General features: G+C 41.3%; 1 protein-coding gene across 2 annotated transcripts in view; it reads right to left on the minus strand.

The window, feature by feature from the left end:
• The window catches only part of ADAMTSL1 (ADAMTS like 1), a 483,577-nt gene that overhangs the window by 13,595 nt on the left and 445,423 nt on the right, over nucleotides 1–24,559 (minus strand). For both annotated transcript variants that reach the window (XM_075316452.1, XM_075316459.1), the window contains exons 25-27: nucleotides 24,163–24,343; nucleotides 13,482–13,689; nucleotides 4,679–4,788 (exon numbers count right to left, since the gene is read on the minus strand). In XM_075316452.1, coding sequence (XP_075172567.1) covers nucleotides 4,679–4,788; nucleotides 13,482–13,689; nucleotides 24,163–24,343 — 499 coding nt within the window. The remainder of the gene's footprint in view (nucleotides 1–4,678; nucleotides 4,789–13,481; nucleotides 13,690–24,162; nucleotides 24,344–24,559) is intronic.

Here is a 24,559-nt window from a genome sequence, read left to right on the forward strand (position 1 = left end):
CACTGAACACCGAACCTCGGGTTCACTCTATTTGTAAGCCAGAACCAGAAGTGGCACAATCAGAGGAAAAGTATAATGGCAGCATGGGCACCACTTCTGTATTTATTACCCACTCCTTGTTTTGTCAAATACTGAGATAAAAAATCTCATCAAAATACTCAACATGTGCACATGGCCTAAAAGGATCACTAAAGCTCAAAATTAATGGTAGGTAAACAGAAGATAAATATGCCCCTATTGCTTGTTAGTCTGCAGAATTTGATGAAAGTTCCTGCCCAATCCTATAAAAATCTTACTGAAAATCTTGGGCTAAATTTATTGTCATCTCTTTATTTTTTTCCCCAGTTTTGATTGTAATTTGACATGGAATAGGATTAGTGGGGATAATAAAGTGGATTTACCAGCATAATATTCTGCTCTAATTGATGGCACAATAATATAATCAATTCTACAAAAAACGTACCATAAGGTACAGAATTTGCCACACATGTTTCCATATGGAAATCTACAACATAGTACTGAATACTAAATACTAATTGGGTGAGGTGAAACAAACCTTATCTAAACATTTTAAATAGGTTCTGCAGGTAAAGGTGACGACTTGTGGAGTTTTAAATATGAAGTGTCAGTTCTTTTTACGAAATTCGACAGAACAAAACCCTGACAGAACACAGATAACCTTTGCTGGAAATTCAAACGATTGTAACAAATTGTTGGAAATTTTCTATTTTGTGTTTAGGAATACGCTGCACTTATGCTTATGAGCAATGAATATTGATGAAGAGATCACTGTAGAGTGACAGCTGCTTCTACACATTATATAGGTAGGAAGAGGCAGGGAGACAGAGGTTAGGGCTCTCTCCATAAATATGCAAAGGAGTCGTTAGTGAAATGGTATTTTTTTTTAACATTTATTTATTTATTTTATTCTGTGGGACTGTATTTTTAATGTTATAATTTGACTGAGCCCATAACTTCTGAGTCTGTAATATAAAATACAAGCAGATATTTACTAAGCTACATGTGCAAAATTCTGCCATAATCAGTGCTATAAACTGTGTTACTAATGGTGTAAACTAAAGATTAGAGAGAGTGTAAAGATTCACCACATTTGTCATCCAGCCGGAACCACTATGATACATACAGTTGAAATCAGAAGTTTACATATACTATCTAATTTACATATACTATCTCTAATTAACTCAGACGTTGCCAATAAACCTATCAGAAGCTTTCAAAGACATGACATCATCATATGGGCTGTACCATATTGTTTATAGGCATAGTACTCTAAAGGCCGCTTTACACAATAGCACCCGTCCCCATTGTTTGTGCATCACGGGCAAATCGCTGCCCGTGGTGAACAATATCACAGGTAAGCATGACACGAACTTACCTTCCTAACGACGTCGCTGTGGCCGGCGAACAACCTCTTTTTTAAGTTGGCGGTTCGTGCGGAGTCTCAGCGACGTCACATAGTGGCCCACCAATAGAAGCAGAGGGGCGGAGAGCAGCCGCATGAACGACACTCCCACCTCGTTGCCGGAGGACGCAGGAACACTGTTGTTCGTCGTTTCCAGGATGTGACATGTAGCGATGTGTGCTGCCTCAGGAACGATGAACAACCTGCGTCCAGAACGAGCAACAATATTTTGAAAATGAACGACGTGTCAACAATCAACGATTTGGTGAGTATTTGGGATCGTTAGCGGTTGCTCGTAAGTGTCACATGCAACGATGTCGCTAACGAGGCCGGATGTCCGTCACGAATTCCGTGACCCCAGCAATATCTATTTAGCAATGTCGTTGCGTGTAAAGTGGCCTTTAGTGTATGTAAACTTTTGACTTTGCAGAAACTAATAAAATGCCTTAAAACATTCTCTCTCTCATTATTCTGGCATTTGGCAAATATAAATAATTTTGTTTCCTAATTGACCTAAAATGGGAAAGTTTTTTTCTAATTCCATGTCAGATAGTGAGAAAAAATGCAGATGTGTCTTTTTAGTTAGTGTATGTAAACTTCTGGTTTCAACTGTATTCCACATTTTAGAGTGTCTAGTGTAAGTTTGTATTGTCCAAACATTAGACAGTTTTAGTAAATCCGCTTTAGTGTCTTGTATATTATAGGATCCATTCATTCAACATGTATTTAGGCGCATTTACCCTGTCTTAAAGTTTGATACTTGCTTGATAATTGTCTTTTACTTTCTTCTACCTCAAGCCAAGTTTTTGGCCCTCACATTCAGTTTTGTCAATTTTTGCCTAGCAGTATTAGATACTAAATATATGATTTTTGGAGGTGTGGTCCATTGCTGTCCCCTCCTTTTTTGTTATACTTGGACCAGCACTCCCCTTATTTGAGCCAGGTGTTATTAAATTAGCAGAGTCTAAATTAACAAGTGGGTTTCTGCCTATTTTTGGTTACAGCTCAGTTTGCGAACAAGTGGAAGGTGAGGTATTTTAGATCTAGTCACTTGATGTTGGTCTTGTGTGGAGGCTATTGTTGCTGGGGGTACTGTACTTCTGGACTGGACTCATGGGGGCTGGGGATCACTAGGTGACTTGCTATGCTGGTGCACTGTTGTGACGTGACGGTGGTTGGTACACAGCGCCGCTCCTTAAGGCTAGGAGCCCACTGAGAGCTTCACCATGGTGTGATAATGGGCTTCATACAGTCTGATCAAAATGGAAAACTAAGAACCTCATGTTTAGTTTTGCAAATTTTTGCCTAGCGGCATTAGATTAATGTATTTATTTATGTGCAATCCTTGTATTTTTTTTCCTACAGTTCTAGTTTTTGGACCGTTATACTCTTCCTTTGATCGTGGCTATTCATTGATATTGTTGGACTGTGTGCATTCCATTAGAAATTGAGAGGACATATCCAGTAGAAAAGAATTAAGTGTTAGGCTATATGGCATAATTTTATCGAAGTAACCAGTTGCTTATAATATACTAAACTATACAGTGCTACAAGTTTTACCTAAAATAATGTAACTGAGTAAATAACCTCAATTCTGCTACTAGTTTTTGTTCCCTTTCCTAAATATAGCAACACAATCGTATAATAATCTCTATCCCATTAGAGCTATAAGCTTTGTAGGAAGAGTTTTAGATGTATATTATTATGTTTTACCTAAACACATCATAATTCCTTTTATTACAATCCAGAAAGTATGTTATAATACACATTTACATTAAATTACAGATACAAAGGAAAAGTATATATAATTGGACACTGGGACTGAAGATACGAGCAAATTACTCTAAATACTTGGTGGCTTAAAGAGCTTACAGTCTGATTGCTAAGAAACCTAAAGGATCCCAACATTTTCCTCAGGAAATCAGTAGATGAAATTGAGCATGTTTATCCTATTCTGAGTTCATTTACAGGGCAATTTAAAACAGAAATTCTAGTGTAATAATGTCAAAAACATAGTAACATATGTTAATATATGTGTATATACAATGTCAAACTGTAAAGAAAAAAGATCAGGGACTTTAGAGTATTTAGCCTATGACAAGGGACTTACAAAATACAAAGGTGTAATATCTAATGATGAACAAATAGTAAAATATTCGGATTATTTGTCTTGAATATTTCGTACTAATCGAGTATTAGGCAGGAACAACAAATCTAATGCAAGTCAATTCGAAACTCAAAATAATTTTTCGGCGGACCCCCCAGGATGTCTGGATGGGCTGTAAAAATGCTGAAATGGATGGAAATAGGCTGAAATTGAATGGGAACAGCATGGAGAAGATGCTTAGATGCATCTCAGAAACTCAGGTCGCTTTTGGGAACAATGTTGTCAGAGTATTACTCTACGTTCACGTGCGGTCCCCCACTTATTTGTGATAACAAGTGAAGGTAAAGTAGACAGCTGCAGGCTGCAGACCCCAGCTGTGTACTTTATCTTGGCTGGTTATCAAAAATAGAGGCTCCCCCATGCTGTTATTTTTTTTTTTAATTATTTAAATAACTATTAAAAAAAAACATGGGCTTCTACCGATTTTTGAAACCCAGCGCAGATAAAGCAGACAGCTGTGGACTGGTATTCTCAGGCTGGAAAGGTCCATGGTTATTGGGTCCTCTTCAGCCGAAAAATAGCAGCCCTCAGCCACCCCACAATTGGTGCATCCAATAGATGCACAATTGTGGCTTTTTGCCCAGCTTATTCCAATTGCCCAGGTGCGGTGACAATCAGGGTAATATATGGGGATGATGATGCCAGCTGATAACCATGGACCTTCCCGGCCTGAGAATACCAGTCCCTAGCTGTCTACTGTGCTGATTATGAAATATAGGACAGGGAACGTATGTCAATTTTATTTATTTTTTTCAGTGTACCTGCTAATCACAGTAATGCCAGTAGCAAAGATGGCTACAGCATTACTGTCATTGGCAAGCAATTCCCTCATGTTTAGTGACTGAAAATCAGGGGACTTGAAACTCAACATGCAAATACCAAAATACTAGTCCAGTAACGAATATCCTGAATACCTTAATATTCATGCAAGTAAGGAATAGTGCTAAGTATATTCACCCATCACTACTAATATAATTTTGTACAAAATATTTATATTGATCATTATATGGATAATTTCTATTATTTATTAGAAGAAAATATTTATATTGATTATTACAGAAAACATTTCTGTTGATCTGTTAGATTACCTGGGTAAGATCTGGCACTGTTCTGGAGATATGATAGTTCCATCTCGAGTTTGACAGTAGACCTGTCTATGCTGTACAGCTGTTCGTGGTCCTATGCATGGACCATGACACTAAACAAGTAAAGGTATAATTTTAACATATTGAAAAATGTATGTCTTGATACTTAAAATGTACCACAGAAACTAAAACAAGACAGTGTCTATACACAGCACTCATACACATGACAAAACAGTTGTTTATGGAAAATCAAACTCCTATCACTTTCCAGTAATGTGCTGTAAGGGTGGGGTAAGGCAATCTGCTCATTTTAATTTACAAGCAAATGTATCAATCCCATTACCGCTGGGATTTTAATCTCTTATGTAATTTTGCATGATGCAAGTTTCAGAGTATGCAATCCCTTCCTATTTATAATGACTGTTAACTCCCGTGCTAATAGCGTAATAATATCTAAACGTTTACGTAAAGGAACCCTTATGTTTAAGCACAGCAAAAGAAAAATGTTTTATTTTAACAGGGCCAACTTGGAGAATGAAAATGGGTTGTCCAATTAGTGGACCAACCCCTTAACACAAAGCCATATGAAGAGAGCACGCACAGTGCATAGCCACAGTCACTTTGTGCCGCTGTATGGTCCTTATATAGAGTCCTGTATTATGGATATATTTACACCTTGTATTATGCATTATTATTATGTATTATGTATATATTCTAGGAAAGAACACTTTGGTAAAATATATTGTGTCCTATAGAAATTGTGGACAAGCGGAGGTACAGTCTGCATTGTCTAGCTTATTGAGGCTCATTACAGGAGCTGTAATAAATATGCATAACTTTGATTTCAGGGCTACTCCCAAAAACCGAAAAAAACATGTACTATGTATTATACTGACTAATATAGATCTGACTAATACACTCGTAGAACCTTAAAATTATTGTTGGGTGAATCCGAACTGCAAAATTCAGGGTCCGTCCCGGACACCTAGTATCTGTACACGGACCTCGAACACGGATTTCTCAAGAAAGTCCGTGTTACTGTTCGAGATTGGCCGCCTGGATAAAGGGCTATGGGGGCTGCAAAAGGAAAAAAATGGCGATTAAAGGAGGTCAATTATACTTGCTGAGTTTCTTAGCGGCTGTCATACTGTTTCCGGGTCTGCTCTTAAACCTTATGAATATTCACTGTTTTCCCATCCCACCCTCTGTGACAGTGTCTATAATTGGTTGCAGTCAAACTATAACCCCACCCTCTATGCCAGTGTCTGTGATTGTGTGACAGCAGCGTGGAAATTTGTAAGTATAATTATTCTGCTTTAATCGCCATTTCGCTTCCTTTTGCAGCCCCCTAGGCCTTTCTAACATCATTTTATAGCACTAAAGTTCATGTCTCCTTAGACTTATATCGGGTTCGGGGTCCAGGCACAAGTTCGGATCAGGTCCGGTCCTGAACAGGACTTATGTCCGGCCAGACCCGGTGAACCCGAACATATGTGGGTTCACCGTCTCTACTTAAGATATTACCCTGGGAATGGCTACTTGTCCAATTGAGAACATTGTCTAAAACAATGACTAAAAACACATGCTCAGCACATGAGGAATGACCTCTGATCCATGGCTCACGTGACACCTTATGATGCCTCTGTCAGTGCAGTTGGCTCAAGAACACATAAAAGACAATCAAATAACAACAAACTGTGTCCAAATGCCTGAGGGCATAGTTTGTAACATAAAAGGCTACTCTGTAGAAGATAAGAAATGTGCATTTGACAGCGCACATATATATTTATGTTTTCAATTAAAATATTTTTATTCCCTATCTGAAAGTTCCCTTACAGTGCACACTAAATATGACATATTGAAGATGCTTAGTGGCTTGGTGCCTTGAATGTGTTCTTTTTGTTCTCTGCCTCTTACTGATTAATTTTAAGCTTTAAGCTCTTTTTACATCGGCAGAAAAAATGCCTGTAACAAGTGCCAACCGACAGTATAGCAAGACAATTTGTTATTCATATATAAAAAAAATAAAAATGAGGTCCGTCTTATACTCCGGTGTTGTCTTACTGGAGGGAGGCAGCAGTGGTGGTGAAGCGGGGTCACAGGAGGAAGAGGTTGTGCTGGCAGCCGCGGCGGGTCAGTGGTGTCAGCAGTGGCGGATCAGTGGCGTCAGCAGCAGCAGGTCAGTAGTGGCATCAGCGGTGGTGGGTCAGTGGCGTCAGTAGCGGTGGGTCAGTGGCGTCAGCAGCGGTGGGTCAGTGGTGACAGTGGTGTCAGCAGCGGAGGGAAAGTGGCAGCATTGGCGGCAGCAGCGGCGGCAGGTCAGTGGTGGAGTAGGCCGGTGTGGTGAGTTTCCCAGTCTGTCTGCGGTCCCAGTTCAAATGATAACTCCCAGAGCGGCACATGCGCAGATGGAGCTCTCATCCAAGAGCTCCATCTGTGCACGCGCTGACTCCCGGAGCGGCGCGTGCGCAGATGGAGCTCTCATCCAAGAGCTCCGTCTGTGTACACGCTGACTCCCGGCCCCATCATTTGAAACTGAGACTGCGGACACACTGGGATACTTGCCACACAGTCGCCCACCCGCACAGAGAGGCAGCCAGCCTCCAGGACAGAGAGGCAGCCGGAACCGACAGGCACCCGGCTGCGTGCACGCAGCCACAGGCACCCGGCCGCCTAAACGCACCCAGTCGCCGCACAGACAGCCCCCCCGGTAAGCTATATTCGGATTTTAAAATGCACCCCTCATTTTCCTCCCAAAGTTTTGGGAGGAAAAGTGCGTCTTATAATCCAAAAAATTCGGTATATATTTTACTTTATGGGAAATATATATATATAACAAAATTCAAGATAAGTGTCACATGCTGCATTTTTTGGTGCTTTTTTTGTCAGCAAGTTCTGACATTTGACTTCCCAGAAAAATCTATGAGATGTCAGATTTGCTATGTGCACCTTGCAGTTTATTTGTCAGCAGTTTTTTTGACAAACTTTTGAGACAAAAAAGAAGCAGCATGTTCATTCTTCTTGCGTTTTTGTCAACATTTGTCACCTATTGAAATCAATGAGGGGTTGAAAAACCAATGGCAAAACGCATGGTTACAAATTGTTTGCATTTTGCATACGTTTTACCAGTAAATTTGTCAACAAAAACGCAGCTCATGAACTTAGCTCCAGAATGACAAAATCATTGCTGGAGTTATTTTGGGGTGTCGGTGTCTCTCTCTGTCTCTCTCTCCAAGCATTACATACTCACTGATCACCGGGGAGGCTGTCACACTGCTCCCACAGCAGCTCTTTGTTCTTCTCGAACCGGCCGCTCATTAGGCTCACACATATTCACTGCTTCCCCCACTCACCGGCGTCTGTGATTGGTTGCAGTCAAACGGCTGTCACTCAGTGTCGGGGCGCATCTGACTGCAACCAATCACAGCCGCCGGTGGGCGGGTCTAAATCGTAAAGTAAAATAAATAAATAATTTAAAAAAAATCTATTTTTTCTATCTATCTAATGTAGCTATCAATTTTCCTATCCTATAATATTTTGCTCCTCCTTTAAAAGATGCATTAACAAAATCGTGGCAAAAATGCACCATCATTACAAGCATTTCTTTTTTACATTTACAGACTCTCTATGAAAGGTGATAACACAAGGAAAAACCACAGTATTAGCCTAAAAAATTAGATTTTATTGAATAAACACACTTTTTTTTAAAAAGACAAACAGTGAAGATAGAGTAATTCAAAATACAAAACACTGCATAAAAAAGCCAGTACTTGATGCAAAATGTATCAATAATTAAATACACACAATATTTCATTGGAGGTAGATCATTAATAAATTTGTTAATAAAAATAAAAATGCCTTGGAAAATATTGAATAAATATACCAGCAAAAACGAGGCCTTAAAATAAAGTGCAAAAATGCTACAAGGACCTCTATCAATAAGTGACAAATGCTGAAAAATACACCCCAGTGTGCATGGACACTCACCATAACCAGAGGCTTGTATTAGCAAGGTGAAAAAAGGAGGAAACAGTCCATGAGATATGTAATAACTGGTCACAGTAAAAGGGGGGGTCCTCAAAAGTTCATAGTGCAAGAGGTCCTATGTAATAGTGACCAGTGCTATCAGTATAACAAAAAAGCATGCAGACATGAGTGCAGAATTATAAAGGGCAAACTAGGCATAGAAATCCATTTACTCACATAGGTAAAGCACCAAGGCAGGCAACCTCTGGTTATGGTGAGTGTGCATCATCGCAGGGCCTATAGTCATATATATATATATATACTGTAGCATGGGCCCTAATCGTGCCAAAGAGGCCCGCCGACGCCTGCAGCTCTTTCAGCTGAATATGCATCAGAGGGTGCACATTCAACTAAAATGTATTACGGAGCAGAGACCTATCTAGTCCCTGCACTGCCCTTTGCTTGCACGCTAAAGTCATTTTCTAGCCTCTGTGCCGACTACAGAAATGATTGTAGATGTGTAATCAGTAGGCATAACAGAAACACAAATCAGACAAATCAAATCACAATTGCTAATGTGCTTGGTAGCAATTGAATGTTCAGTTGTTTACAATCACTTGAGATTCTGATTAACAAATTCTGCTAACAATAACCCAATCCTAGTCTTTCTGACAGGGGAACATCAGTGTCACTCTACTTCTAATTACAGTATTCGATTATGCAAGAAAACTTAAGTTCTGTAGCAGTCTATCTATTAGCACACTAAACTTGGCGTTGTTGCATTGCAGTTCACTGTGGCAACAGTCTAAATCAAATAATTAGTTTTACTCTGTAAGGCTAAGTTCACATTTCCGTTGTTTTGCATCAGTCACATGCGTCGCTTGATGCATGTGACTGATGCGCTGTACAACGGATGACAAAGAACATAATTCTTTGTCGGACTCCGTTGTGTGCGGGGGGCGGAGCGCGAGCGGGCGGAGTTCGGGGTGGGTGGAGCTGAGCGGGGCCGTGGCACTGAGGATGTCAGTGCCGCGGGGACTGCAGGGCTTGGGACAGGTGAGTGTGTGTGTGTGAGTGTGTAAGTACATGCTGAGTACGGGAGGGGACGGAGCCGAGCGGGGAAGTGTTCGGTTCCCTGCATAGCCAGGGTAAATATCGGGTATAAGCAAAGCACTTTTTGCTTGGGTACCCGATATTTATCTTGGTTACCAGCATACACCGCCTAGCGCTGGCTCCCTGCACACGTAACCACTGTAAATATCGGGTAACTAACCAAAGCGCATTGCTTGGTTACCCGATGTGTATCCTGGTTACGGGTGCAGGCAGCCAGAGAGCGCATGCGCAGCAAAATCCTACGGATCGCGCTGCTCAAAAAACGTTACATGCTGCGTTCCTCCCGCCCGGCGGTCAGTCGTTCCACGACTGATTAGTCGGGCGGAGGGTGCATCGCAGCATCATCAGTCACAATCCGCCGCTCATACAAGTCTATGGGAACAACGGAATCTGCCAAACGGATTCCGTTGTTTACCAGAGCAGCGGATTGTGACTGATACAATTTAACGGAAGTGTGAACCTAGCCTTAGTACCTTACGTCAATTCAGGAAGTAACGACTCCGCTCACTCGAACACTGCATTGGTGCATATATTTCCCAGTCTTCAGTTTTCGGTATTCAGTATTCAGTGGTTGACTGCAAAATCTGGTCCTTCCCTAGAGATGGTATTTTGTTATTTTTTATTCTGTACTTGACCACAAAGTCTGGTCCTCCACTGGAGATGATATTTGGCATTTGGTTTTCGAGTATATCTGGAGACAGTATTCAGTATTTGGTCTTTGGGTTCCTGTGGAGACATTGAGACTCAAGTCTTCTTTGAATACAATTTCCTTCCAAATACTTCTACTCTAGATGACATAGGCCTGCTCTGCTGTATACACATCCATACACACGCTACCGCAGTTGTCACTTGTCCTGGAATTCCCTTCTAACTCTTATCTCGTGGAAACACACCCCTTGCACTTCAGTTCCTGTCAGTTCTGGCCCGTCGATTTTATCTACAAATGCCATGGAACATTGGACACGAGCGTCTCCTTCCACACTGTGATGTTCTTCAAGGGTGGTCCTAATGTTGCTAGAATTTGGTTATACTCCTAAACCTTCTGCACAATTCTTTGCCAGATGAACTTTGTCCTTTGCATATCTCTTAGGTGGGTCGCCGGCATAAGCATGCTCAGTTTTATAAAGCTCTTCTTGGAGTAGCTGTGCATGGATACTTGGGGCTTCAGATGCATCATATAGAGGTTCAGATTCAGGCCCACTTTCTAGAGGCGGGGCTCCACTTCTCGAGATTCATTCGGTTCCACAAACCATTCCTCCTCTTTGCCTGCAGACTTTCTGGATGCGGTATCTTGCTGTTCCTTCATGGAAGGAACAGCATGTTTTTTTCTCCTTCAGATACACAGGGCGGAGCTTGTTACAATCCAATACCCGGCCAGGGGCTTTCTCCTGACCTTCAGGTCAGAATTCATATACAAGGTTATTGGGGTGACCTTTTTTCTTGTTACCCGGTGGGGAGTCACCTACAACCATTAGTTCAACTTGTTCTTAAGGCGCTTAGCCTGTGCCAGCACCCAATCCCCTGGTTAAAAGTTCACCTATTGCATTGGAGTTACATCTGGGTGATCCATCCCTCAAAATCTTTGTTCCACCAGCTGCCTCAATGTTTGTTGTCGATGCCGATGTTCTCACACCAGGGACTGACCTTGGCTCTCGTGCAATCATCTTCAGGGTCGAGATTGGGCTCAGTGACGTCTCAACCCTCTTGGCCTGGCTCACTCGGACACTGAACTGGAGCAGATGTTTGTTTCCCAGTCTTCAGCATTCAGTGCTTGAGCGCAAAGTCTGGTTCTCCCCTGGAGATTATGTTCGGTATTCTATCTTCTGTGCTTGACAACAAAGTCTGGTCCTCCTCCTGGAGACGGTATTTGGTCTTCAGGTTTCTGTGGAGATGGTATTCGAGTTTCTCTGGAGATGGTATTCGGTCTTCGAGTTCCTCTGGAGACAGTATTCAGTATTTGGTATTCAGGTTACTCTGGAGATGATTAGATCCAGGTCTTCTTTGGACTCAATTTGCTTCTAGATACTTCCACTCCAGACAACATGAGCCCACTCTGCTGTATACACATCTACTCCCCTTCTAGTAATAGCACCAACTCCGCCTCCTTGCTGCCGGCCCAGCCTTTTAAATTTTGTAGCTGTGCCACAGTTGTCACTGGACAGGGCATTCTGTTGTGAATGTCATCCAAGTGGGTGCTGGTGTGGAGCTCCCTCTGGTGGCCAGGAATGGTAGTGAAGCTGACTTTGAATCTGTCATTCAAACAGGTGATGGAATTAATTGGGATTCCAAAAAATCCTATTGCAGATCAACCTAGTCTATTTAGGAGAGCGTTTTGTGCTTGGCGGCCGCCGGTGATAAAATGTTTCCTGCCTGCTTCTGAAGATGGCTGGGAGTTTTCCCTTCTGATTCTCCCATTTATTCGGTGCCCGAATCTACTTCAGATAAGTTTACTGTTTCTGTGCTTAATTGCTGGATTTGCACTTAAGAGTGTTTTTGCTGATTCCATTTGGTTCTGTGTTTAGTTTCTTGTATGTGAGGATCTGTCTTTCTGCTTCTGTGAGCAGGCAGTTTCTCCAGCAAGAAAGGTAGCTTGCTTCCTGTTCATGTTTGGATTATTTGCTCTTGGATATTATTTGTCTGTGATTTTGTTCCTTTCCATTATATCTGCAGTTCTGTATAAAGTATCTGGCACAAGAGTACCTCATATAGTTGGGTAGAGTCCGTGTGGTCTCAGTATATTTTATTATCAGGAGATTGGTATTTTTGGCAGGGTTTTTTGTTGGCCACAATCAGTTATCTGTCCTGTCCTGTTCTATCAAGTAAGTCGGACCTCACCTTTACTAATCTATATTTTCTATCTGTGTATTGTGTTTTCTTACATCACCGTTGTTGCATGTTGGGGGCCTGCTATTTCTTTGGGGACTGCTCCGAGGCAAATTAGGATTCCTTATTTCTATCTTTGAGGTGTAGCAAGTTTCTCAGGCAGTGACGAGGTGTAGAGGTGTGTTAGAACATCACACTGCTACTTCTAGTGTTGTGTGATAGATAGGGGATTGCGGTCAGCTCAGTTTCCAACTACTCTTCTGGTTTAGTGTTTTCTTGATTAATGGGACTTTTTGTGATCGTCCACGGTTACCAGATCACAACAGCATTCTCTTCTAACTCTTTCCTTAGAGAAAACATGCTACTTGCACTTCAGTTCCTGTCAATTCTGGCCCACTGACAGATGGCATTGTTCATTTACAAATGATGTGGAACATTGGATAAGAGCATATTTTCTGCTTACCATCAACTGCTTGCACTTGCAGATGGGGGCCCAGGTTCAAATTTTTCACTGGTTCCCTTCCAACTCTAGTTATGCCACTGTATATAGCAGTTAGAGATGGCCTACTGATGCGAGAAAGTTCCATATTTAATGGATGCCTGATACCGGTCAAACATAAAAATGAAAGAATACAAGAACCAATTGACTTGCTACATTGTGGATTGGCACTTTTAACAAATACCTTGTTTACCACAAGATCACTGGATGTTTATACTTGGCATAGATCACTATGACCAATATTGTGACATGTAGAAGGCCATTTATTTAGATAGTAGTTAGCCAGCCAAATTCTAACATTTTATAGTCCTTACTTTACAAATACTTGGGTTGAATAAGCAACTTCACAAGTCACAATGTAGACTCTACCAGATCTCAAGGTGTAATTAATTTCCATCTTCTTACCTGTCCCCATGAAGATGTGGCCCACTCTACGCACAGTTGTCTGCTGCAGCTTTGACTATCAACAGGACGCTTTGCAGACAATATACAGACATTGTTTGAAACAGGGGCCTGGATGCCTCCACCAGTCATTTTTTGGCATGTCACACGACGGGTTTGGACACCTCCTCCACAGCTTTGGGAACATGTTGACCATGATGTTACCATCCACCTAAATGGAAAATATTAACAAAATTATATTTTAATCTCTATCTATCTATCTATCTCTCTATCTACCTATCTATCTTTCTGTCTATATGTCTGTCTATCCATCTATCTATTTGACTGTCTATCACTAGGCTTTTTGCCTGGGAGAGGTTTATCTAATAGAAATGGTTAGGGTCCCATAAAAAAATAACATTGCCTTATTGTGGCTGGTGTGCACACACAAATTGGCCAATGTAGTTATTATACTTGTTAATATAGTGTTGTTATATTCCACAGTGCTTTACATACCGTACATTATCATCACTGATGAAGACAATATTTTCTATTAATGAGATAGCAAAGAACAGACGGTCTATTTTGTATGAAGAAACTATTATTGTTGTTAAAGGTCTTTCTTTCTCTAGACCCTCCCCACTCCGTAGATGTTTAAAAGCACCAACTGTTATCTCCTATCTCAGTAATGTGAAATTCTATATTCCCTCAATACAGATTTTACTAATTAATTGAAATGGAAAGATTTTTATGCGTAGCATTAATTCATTAACTAAAAAGGAAAGCGACGGTTACTCTTTAAAACTGCAAGAATAATATGTAGCCTAGCTGATTATATCTGATCATGAGTCGAAAAGATAGGAAATTTCCACAGATCAGACAGTAAGTGCTATAAGGTTTTAGGATCATGTAGGCTCAAGCATTGGAGAAAACAATTACTATATCCTGCTAATTCTCATTCAGCCAAAAATTGGACAGGATTTGAGAGGCCTTGCTACTTTAAAAAAATAATGCTATTCTATTACAGATATTATCTTATACACCAATTAGCCATACATTTAAAATACTAACAGGTGCAATTCATAACAATGATTTTTGTTGGTACCATGACCCCTATCAAGCAGTGGTATGGTTGGATGCAGGGGGGAAACAATCATGGTCGCAGAGTGTGCAATTGCTACCATGTCCATGTGGGAGGGAGACCTACGACACCTCTGTGCCTATTTCAGCTGAATGTGCATCTGAGGACACACATACAGCTGAAATTTATTGTGGCAAAGATACTCGCAGGGTCCCTGAACCGCAAGACGAACTGCCAGCCAATCAGACACTGGTAGCTGACATCAGAATGCCATTCACAGGTGGCAAATAGCAGTGACGTCATTAGTCACCCGTAGCAGGAACTCTGAAGACAACTGATTGCATCTGCGCTGGGAATAGAATAGAACACCATGCATCATGGGAGTGGGTGAAAGTAAGAAGACTTTTTAAAAAAAATCTGTTTCAGAACAGCAAAACAATGGGAATGGGCTCTGAATGGAGGACATTATACCTGGAAGGGGCCCAGGATGGATGACATGTATTACTGGAAGGTGCCAGGATGGGGACATTACCAAGAAGTGGGAACATTATTATTTTAAAGCATTCAGGATGGGGGGCATTATTACTGGTAGAGGCCTAGGATGAGGTATTTATATTACTGGAAGGAGTCATGATGGGGACATTTCACCAGGATGGGGGGGCATTATTACTGGAAAGGGTCCAGCATGATGGGCACTATCAGGGAGGGGTCCAGACTGGGGGACTTTATTACTAGAGGGGGCCCAGGATGGGGACACATATTACTGGATGGGGCTAAACTAGGAACATTACACCAAGATGGGAGACATTATTACTGGAGAAGTTTCAGGATAGGTGACATTACTACTGGAAAGGGCTTAGGAGGGGGGCATTATACCAGGAAGGGGCCAGAATAGGGATATTGCTACAGGAAGGGGCTCAGGATAGGAGACATTATACCAGGAAGTAGCCCAGAATGTTAGATATTATTACAGCAGGACAATTACCACAAACATAACTCAAAAAGCACCCAGAAATGGATAAAAACAAAGTGTTGGTGAGTTCTGAAGTGGCAGATATGAGTCAGATTCCAAATCCTTTTGAACACCTGTGGAGAGATCTTACAATTTCTGTTGGGAAAGACATTCTTCAAATATGAGAGACCTGGAGAAGTTTGCAAGAGAGTGGTCCAAACTTTCAGTTGAGAGGTTGTTGATGGTTATAGGAAGCGATTGATTTCAGTTATTTATTCAAAAGGGTGTGCAACCAAATATTAAGGTGAGTGTGAAAATAATTTTGTCCTGCCCATTTTTGGAGTCTTATGTGAAATTATATCCAATATGCCTTTTTTCTCTTTTTTATGTTGTTCCAATACACACATAGGAGATAAATATGTGTATAACAATATATGTAATTGCAATAATTATCTGGGAGAAATAATTCTTTTTCTGGAACAATTTCAAGGATTCCAACACTTTGGCCATGACTGTATTACCAAACCAGAAACCTATCGCTGGACTTTTGCTTTGTCGTACCTGCTCTCTACTGACAATGGCCAAATACCCTAAGACCACTTGCACACGTTGAGTATGTGGCGAGGTTTTTACTTCAATATTTGTAAGCCAAATATGGCCATAACACCAACTAAAAACCTCATATTTTTTTTTACAGCATACAGCCAGGTCTCTTTCTGATAGGCCTTGCATATTAGAGTTCCTCTCCCTGTATGGTGCACAGATAGAGTACAGCTTGGCAGCCCGCCTGATCTAATAGTATGGGCATCACCTAATAGGCTGCGGACTTGTGACTGTGCATCTGCATGTGTCAACAGCGCTCTATGCAAGCCATCAGTGTGCAGTTTTACCATCTAGAAATTGCCTCCTCCATTTTTTTGGAAGTGTGTGTGATTTGCTCCTCCTGCACCTGTGATGCCTCCACTTAGTGGGGGCTTAGCTGTATCCTGCTAGAGTAGTAGTTTTTGGCCTGGGCATTGTACAACTGCAGCCCCATCTTTGCTGAAAGTAATGACATTTATTCGTCTTTTTTGTTGCTTTTTTATATTATATATAGTGTAGGGACCTACAAGCATGAGGTTCCTGTGACGAGGATTGTAGGCTTTTGTCTTATGGCCATAACAGCAACTAAAAACCTCATATTTTTGTGTACAGGATACAGCCAGGCCCCTTTTTGTTATGCCTTGCATATTAGAGTTTCTCTCCCTGTATGGTGCACAATTGGGGTACAGCTTGGCAGCCCGCCTGATCTAATACTATGGGCATCACCTAATAGGCTGCGGACTTGTGACTGTGCATCTGCATGTGTCAACAGTGCTCTATGCAAGCCATCAGTGTGCAGTTTTACCATCTAGCAATCGCCTCCTCCATTTTTTTGGAAGTGTGTTTGATTTGCTCCTCCTGCACCTGTGATGCCTCCACTTAATGGGGGCTTAGCTGTATCCTGCTAGAGTAGTATTTTTTGGCTTGGGCATTGTACAACTGCAGCCCCATCTTTGCTGTAAGTAATGATATTTATTCCACTTTTTTGTTGCTTTTTTTACAAAATCAGGAGTGGAACACTCACAGGAAACGTATAATAGAAACATGAGCACCACTTCTGTATTTATTACCCACTCCTGGTTTTGTCTTACAAATACTCAGGTAAAAAACTCACCATATCAAAGTATGTACAAGGTCTTAAGCAGCATTACACAGATGGGTTTCTGTCTGGCTAATATCATGTGGTAAGAGTTGGACATTTTTTTAAAGGCGCTACCTTCTGTTAGCAATAGACAGTCTTCTTCCTTCTGAATGAAGCACTTTACCGTTAATTACTTTTTTCAATTAACATAATTAGACATTAGAAAATGTGAAACTCCATGTGCCCTATGTGAAGATACCCTCATACTCCTTGCCTCAAATAATGTCCTACTGCAGCAAAGTGTCATGCCTTCTGAATGAGCTGTTTCAGTCCAATGTAGTCTGGTATGAAAAATGTAGCACAATGGCCATTAGAATGCAATGAGATGGTTTTATGATTTTTAGATACCAGTAATTTTAGGAAAAAAAATATAATACTTATTTAATCCTCAAGGGGGGTTAAAAAGCCAATCATTGGATTATTCTACAAGGAAAGACCACCAGGCCCTATTGTACAACCAACACCCTAAATCTGCACAGCTGTATCAGATTTACATGTGAGAAAAGGAGGATTGCTCTTTTTAAAGGATCAGCACACATCTATACCAAAGAGGCAAGTGGAAGAACATAGCACTGCTCCCCAGAAGTGTTATGCCTAGTCTAATCCCAATAGACTAACTTAGATTCTTGTATATAATTTTCCACAATATGTCCATCATAGATTGCATGCAGACGAGATCAGTGTTTCAGTGTTCAGGTGGAGATGACAACAGGATGTAGAATATTTAGTAGTTTATGTAACTTTCCCATTATAGTTTCCTTCAGTCTTGGCAAAGCAGCTATTTCCTTGGAGATGTATCATCACGTTAGTGTTACGGTTGAACTAGAGTTCACTAATAATTAGGTGAGCAGAAGTAGGACAATGAGTTCAAGGATTTCAATGTGTAAACTATTTTATGGAAGTCTGTTAAAGGCTCTGGCAAACGCAGCTTAACTATTTCAGAGAAGGATGAATAGCTATGGGACACTTCCAATACAATATGGCTTACTTGTGTTGTTATTGTAAAGCTGGTAATGTAAGATAATCAAGAGAAGTAAATACAACTAATATGTCCTCAGACTGCACATTCATTTTAATAGTTTTCATTTTACTAGCTGCTTAAACGTGGTTTTTTTTTCTTTCAGAAAACCCCTATCCCTATAACCATCTGTAGTTTATTGTAAAAAAAACCCTCAAGCTCCATGGATCGAGTGCTGAGTCTCCACCACTGCTCTTGGTTCTGTTAGGCTGCTTTCACACTACGTTTTTTTAACATGTGTCATGAACGTTTTTTGCTGTAAAAGCGGATCCTGCTTTTACAGCAAAAAAACGCATGCAAACGCATGTATTATTTTGCAGGATCCTGTCACTTTAAGTTTTTGGGCGGGCATTGGAGTCATGTGATCGGGAGTCAGTGGAACTGAACGTGACAGACTGGGAGCCGGCTTCTTACAGCTGCAGAGGCTCGTAACCAAGGTAAACATCGGGTAACTTGCTTGGATACCCGATATTTACCTTGGTTACGAGCATCCGCAGCTGCTAGGAGCCGGGCTCCCTGCTCACTGCACACGTAACCAACGTAAACATCGGGTAACTAAGAGAAGCGCTTTGCTTGGTTACCCGATATTTATTTTGGTTACGAGTGTCCGCAGCTCTCAGGTGGGGGAGAGAGAGGAGAGGGAGACGGAGGAGAGGCAGAGAGGGAAGGGGAGAGAGGGAGGGAGAGAGGGAAGGGGAGAGAGGGAGGGAGAGAGGGAGGGGGAGAGAGAGACTGATCACCCGAGGTTGGTTTCTGGGCATGCTCAGTAGAGCAAGCAGGATCCTGTCTATCAGCATGCCAGCGTTCACATGCTTTTGCGTGCAGTATAATCAGGATCCAGCAATTTGCAGTATTTGGACGCAGCTCAAAAACGCTACAAGTAGCGTTTTTGAAAAATGTTAAAAAACTGCAACTCGCTGGATCCTTACTATAACGCACGCAAACGCAGGTGAACGCATGTGAACGCATGTTGACGCGAGTCCATTGCAAATGCATTGAAATGAAAACGCATTTGCACTGGATCCGTTTTTGCGTTAAAAAACATTCATGACGGATGTTAAAATAACGTAGTGTGAAAGCAGCCTTATCTGAAGCACCGATGTCACTTTGATGGCCAAGTAGCCTTTCAGTGAGCTCATCGACTCTGAGCAGCTTGTGATGTCATCTCGGACAGAGCTGCCGAGCTCAATTATTGGCTTAAGCACACTCGATGTGATGTCAGTAATCCAGGAGACTTATGCCGGCGTCACATGGTACGATATATCGGGCGATATGTCGTCGGGGTCACGTTGTTGGTGACGCACATCCGGCATCGTCAGAGATATCGTACCGTGTGACACCTCCGAACGACGGTGAACGAGCAAAAATACTCACCTTATCGTTGCTCGTTGACACGTCGTTCATTTTCAAAATGTCGGTCCTCCTTCTGTGCTCCGGTTGTTCATCATTCCCGAGGTAGCACACGTCGCTCCGTGTGACACCTCGGGAACGACGAACACAGATAACCTGCGTCCCGCCGGCAATGCGGAAAGGAAGGAGGTGGGCAGGATGTTACATCCCGCTCATCTCCGCCCCTCCGCATCTATTGGCCGGCTGCCATGTGACGTCGCTGTGACGGCGAACGTCCCTCCCCCTTCAGGAAAAGGATGTTCTCCGCCCACAGCAACGTCGCCTGGGAGGTAAGTACGTGTGACGGTTGTTAACGACTTTGTGCGCCATGGGCAACTAATTGCCCGTGACGTACAAACAACAGGGGCGGGTACAATCGCACGATAGATCGTCCCGTGTGACGCCGGCATTAGTTTTTCACCCAAGGAGGTTGAGAAAAGCACTGAATTCTATGTGAATGGTTTTCCCAAAAGAGAAAAACACTTTTTAATGTTTTTGTAAGTCAGAAATATTTAAGGGTTGTGGTGTGTCCTGAAAGTTACATTCCATATCATGTAAAATAACTTCAGATACATTCTATATATTGCGTACTCAGCAATTACTATGTGGACTTGATGAACAGTGTGTAGAGATGAACAGATCTTTTGAAATTCGAATTTGCTGAATTTTCCCCAAAAAATTGACTAGCGATGAATACATTTGCACACATCTCAATACAGGAAAGCTTGTAATTGCTCATAAATTACATGTGAAGAAGAGAAGAGAGAATTCCACTGACCATAAGAGCTTACATTTTACAGGAGAGAGAAAGAAAGAGAACCTTACAGATGATAAGAGCTTACACTATACAGATGAGAGAGAGAAGACCCTGCTGATCAGAAGAGCTTACAGTCTACAGGAGAGAAAGGAACCTACTGATCAAAATGGAGAGACATATCTGACCATCACAATTGGCGCTTCCGGGTCAGGGTAATGTCAGCAGCACGATTAGCTGATCTGATCACATTGCTGAAGTCACTCTCCAGCTCTACAAAGCATGGTGAATGATTGTGGTAAGCACTAAAATGGAGGTGAAGAAACCCCAAATTTATTGTAATATGGGGGAGAAGAGTAAATTTGAGTTCAAAGTATGGGGAGCAGGGGAGGGGGATGTGTGAGAAGGCAGTATAGAGAACGAGGGGAGGAAATATGTGAAGAGACAGTATAGAGGGGGAAATGTATGAGGAGACTATTGTGGGGAATAGTATGAGGAGACAATATGGGGGGAGAAAAGTGTGAGAGGGCACAGAATAGAGATTGGGTATTGGAGGAAGGCAGCATGGGGAAAGGTTTGAGTGCACAGCAAGGAGGGGCAGTATGCCAAGAAGGGGGAGTGTGATGAAGGCATATAGTATACAGACAGGGCAGCGTAGAGAGGGACACAGTATGAAAGGACAGTGTGAAGAAGGGGCCCAGTATGGAAAGTAAAGGGCAGTTTAGAGTGCATGTGGGGTCATATTTTGTGCAGAGGGCACAGTGAGGGGCAATTGCTTATTCAGGTGGACAGCATAGGGCAGATATTGACATTTAGAAAGATTAACCAATGTGTTGGAATGTGCAGAAGACCAGTAAAGATGGAAGTCTGCAGAGACAAGTTGTGGATGTAAAACTTCATCATAGATTATGAACAAGATGGAGAAAAAAAAAGAAAGAGAATGACTCCAATTAGACAAGATGTCACCTATAAGGTACCTGGATCTATCATATTTGTGAATCTGACTACATCTCATCAGTACTTTGGTTTGTATGTAGCCTAATGATGACTGATAACAACAACTCCCAGTACCACGTTACAATTGTTAAGGACATAATGGGAGTTATTGATTTATGTGATACAAATGTATGTGGGGCTAACCTGACATTACAATTGATCGCTAAACTAAACTTGATGATATATTTGTGCACTGATGGTGGTCCTGTTAATGCATTAATTTAAGGATAGTGCTTCTGATGAAGTATTCATGTACTGATTGTTGTTCTGGTGATTTCTTCATGTACTGATGGTGGTTCTGGTGATGTATTCATGTACTGATGGTGGTTTTGGTAATTTCTTCATATCCAGATAGTGATTCTGGTGATGTAGTTCTGTACTGATAATGGTTTTTGTGATGTATTTCTGTACTGATGGTGGTTTTGTAATGTAATAATGTTCTGATGAGGGTTCTGGTGATGTATTTCTGTACTGACCGGAGTTCTAGTCATGCATTCTTGTGTTGCTATTGCTTCTAATCCTGTACACATGAAACAATCCACAACTTGTAAGATTACATGACACATGGCCAAGTTAATAAAGTGTTGGTCCGCTTGACAAGTTAAGAGTTACAACATTTTTATGCATGTTAGGAGCATTAAAGGGATTGTCCAAGTTAGTGGTGTAAGTCTGTAGTCACTCTAACATTCAATTTTTTTATGGGAGGAATTCTCACAACAAAAAGTAATGACATTTTGAACCATCTTTTAGGCTCTGCAACCACAGGAAAAGTTTTTCCTTGCACAGCAGCTCTTCTGGCCGCTGGCTATACAGGGCACTGCAGCGCACCCACAGTCATTTTAAGAGATCTATTTATGGTATAGATGTAGTGAAGGGGAAGGGGAAACCATGAGCCATAGAAAAGCAGTAGAATTGTAACACTACTAAATTAGAAAGTTAATTTATTTATGATAACATGATCATTTATGACCACTTCAGTAGTAAAAAAAGATTTGATCCCAGATCTAAAAGGACACCCTCCCTCTATAGTTTAAGGCACTGGTAATTGATTTAGAAAATGGTGTCCAATGACCCACATTCTCAGAATAAACATGACTGTGCAAAAGTAGGCATTCTTCACCTATTGAGTAAAGAGTAGAGTGAGTTGTATGTCATGAATATTTCTAATGAAAAAACATCTAGGTATTTACATGTAATAAATGGGAGAAGAACCTGGCTTCTGGAACTGTGCAATTGAGGAATGACTAAAACACCCGTTGCTTGCAGTCGTAAAACATTTGCAGACAATTTGTGTGTGCGGAGCTTCTTTATCCCTATTATGGGGTTACCTCGGCTACCAAATATATTCAGAGATGAGTAAAACATACATAGAAAAGAATATCAGTAATGTAGAAACTGGCAGGTCTTAATGTTCATCGGATCACAGCAGGTGATGAAACATGAATGAACAAGTTCCAGCACATCTTGGAGTTGGCTAGGCCTTACATCTGACAAGCTGTACATAGTTATACAGGTCCTTGAGAAACACAGAGTATTATTATTTCATCCTTAAGGATGGGTCAAGCCAGGACATGATCACTTTGACCCTTTCAACACCATACACTATGCAAGTTTTATCCTTAGATGAATATGTGCTTTTTCTGTGGATGTAGCAAACTATCTGTAAATAAGCCATCAGTGATTTCACCGAGTTTGTGTGTTTTCAGTGCCACCCTTCGGTTTGACACAAGGATTATACATTTGGCAATGGGTAGCTGGTGGAGGACTAAGTCATTTATCACTATGTTAGATATTCCTCTGACAACCCTCATAACACACAGCAGGGTCATTGTCAATAGAAAAGACCTCCTGGCTTCTAATGTGCATTTGTGGTTTACACCCATCATTTTGGGGGCCAAAGTGCACTGAAATCCCACATATGTGTAGTCTGAAGGAGAACATTCCACGTTACATATAGCAGAAGGCTTTCTAGAGCCTCAAAAAAGGGCAGGGACACAAATTATTCTTGTTGAAATCTCCTGTCCACACATGGAAATGTTGATATAGAAGAGGTTAGTTTTTACATGCAGCTTTATATCACACAAAAACACAGACCTCTGGCAGAAAAGAAGGGGAAGGAGAAAAAAATGAAAGGAGAAAAACAAATATATTCATTACAACTGATTTCTTAAGAAACTAAAATGAGTCTTTTATTGACCTGAACAAAGTTACTCAACCATTGGCAAAGCATGATGGGACTTGAAGTTGTTCGCTTAGCTCTGTGCTGAAAAATGTAAAAAATTTGTAGTATTTTCAGCCATAACTTCAGTACACTATGGGGCCGATTCATTAAGAATGGCTGAGTGCATGCTCGGGCTACGTTATCTTGCTGGAGTACACAGCACCAAATTCATTAGCAGGCACACACCACTGAATGAATTCAGGGCATCTCATTTGTGATGTACACCTTCATGGGTCATGCTAGATATGCTCAGAGACTGAAGTAGCATTTCTGGCACTCAAAGCTGCCATTTTTTTTATTAAATTGATTGATGGGCTTGGTCATGCCCCTGTACCTCCCTGGCTCCACCCATTTTTGTAGAGCTGCTATAACCTGACGTAAAAAGCCAATAGTCCCAATTTTTTTGTGCAATTCCTTGTTGTGCAAAAATATTGTCAAAAGCTCTTATGCCACTTTTGTCTGTAAACAGAACAATGTTTCATTTGGAGGGCACAGAACAAGCCCCTCCAACATGTTTCCTATATGCTTCACAAATGATGAACCGACATGAAGACATGCATCTAATACAAACCTTGGGGGACAGTCCCTTCTGTTACATGCAGCAGGATTTATGGAAGGTTTGGGCTTCTCTTGGCAGTGAGTTACGTTGACCTCTTGCTTGTCGAGAACACACTTCAGTTGTGGATGTTGGATGCCTCTATGACCACAGGATGTTGTACATGGCAGGTGACCGATTAAAGTCCATTGGTAATCTGTTGAAGCAAATTGTAAGAAAAGATTATATTACAAAACTACCGTATATCACAGTAACTTCACATCTCCACAGGATCGCAACATAGGGATTGATAGAATTTAGATTAAACATTAACAGTCTGGTTACAACCAATGAACTAAAGGAAGTCTGCCACCCCAAAAATCAATATTAAACAATCTATACAGTGATGCATGAGACATAAAGAGTTATTCTC

This window comes from Anomaloglossus baeobatrachus, chromosome 1 (genome assembly GCF_048569485.1).
Source record: "Anomaloglossus baeobatrachus isolate aAnoBae1 chromosome 1, aAnoBae1.hap1, whole genome shotgun sequence".
Lineage (NCBI taxonomy): Eukaryota > Metazoa > Chordata > Amphibia > Anura > Aromobatidae > Anomaloglossus > Anomaloglossus baeobatrachus.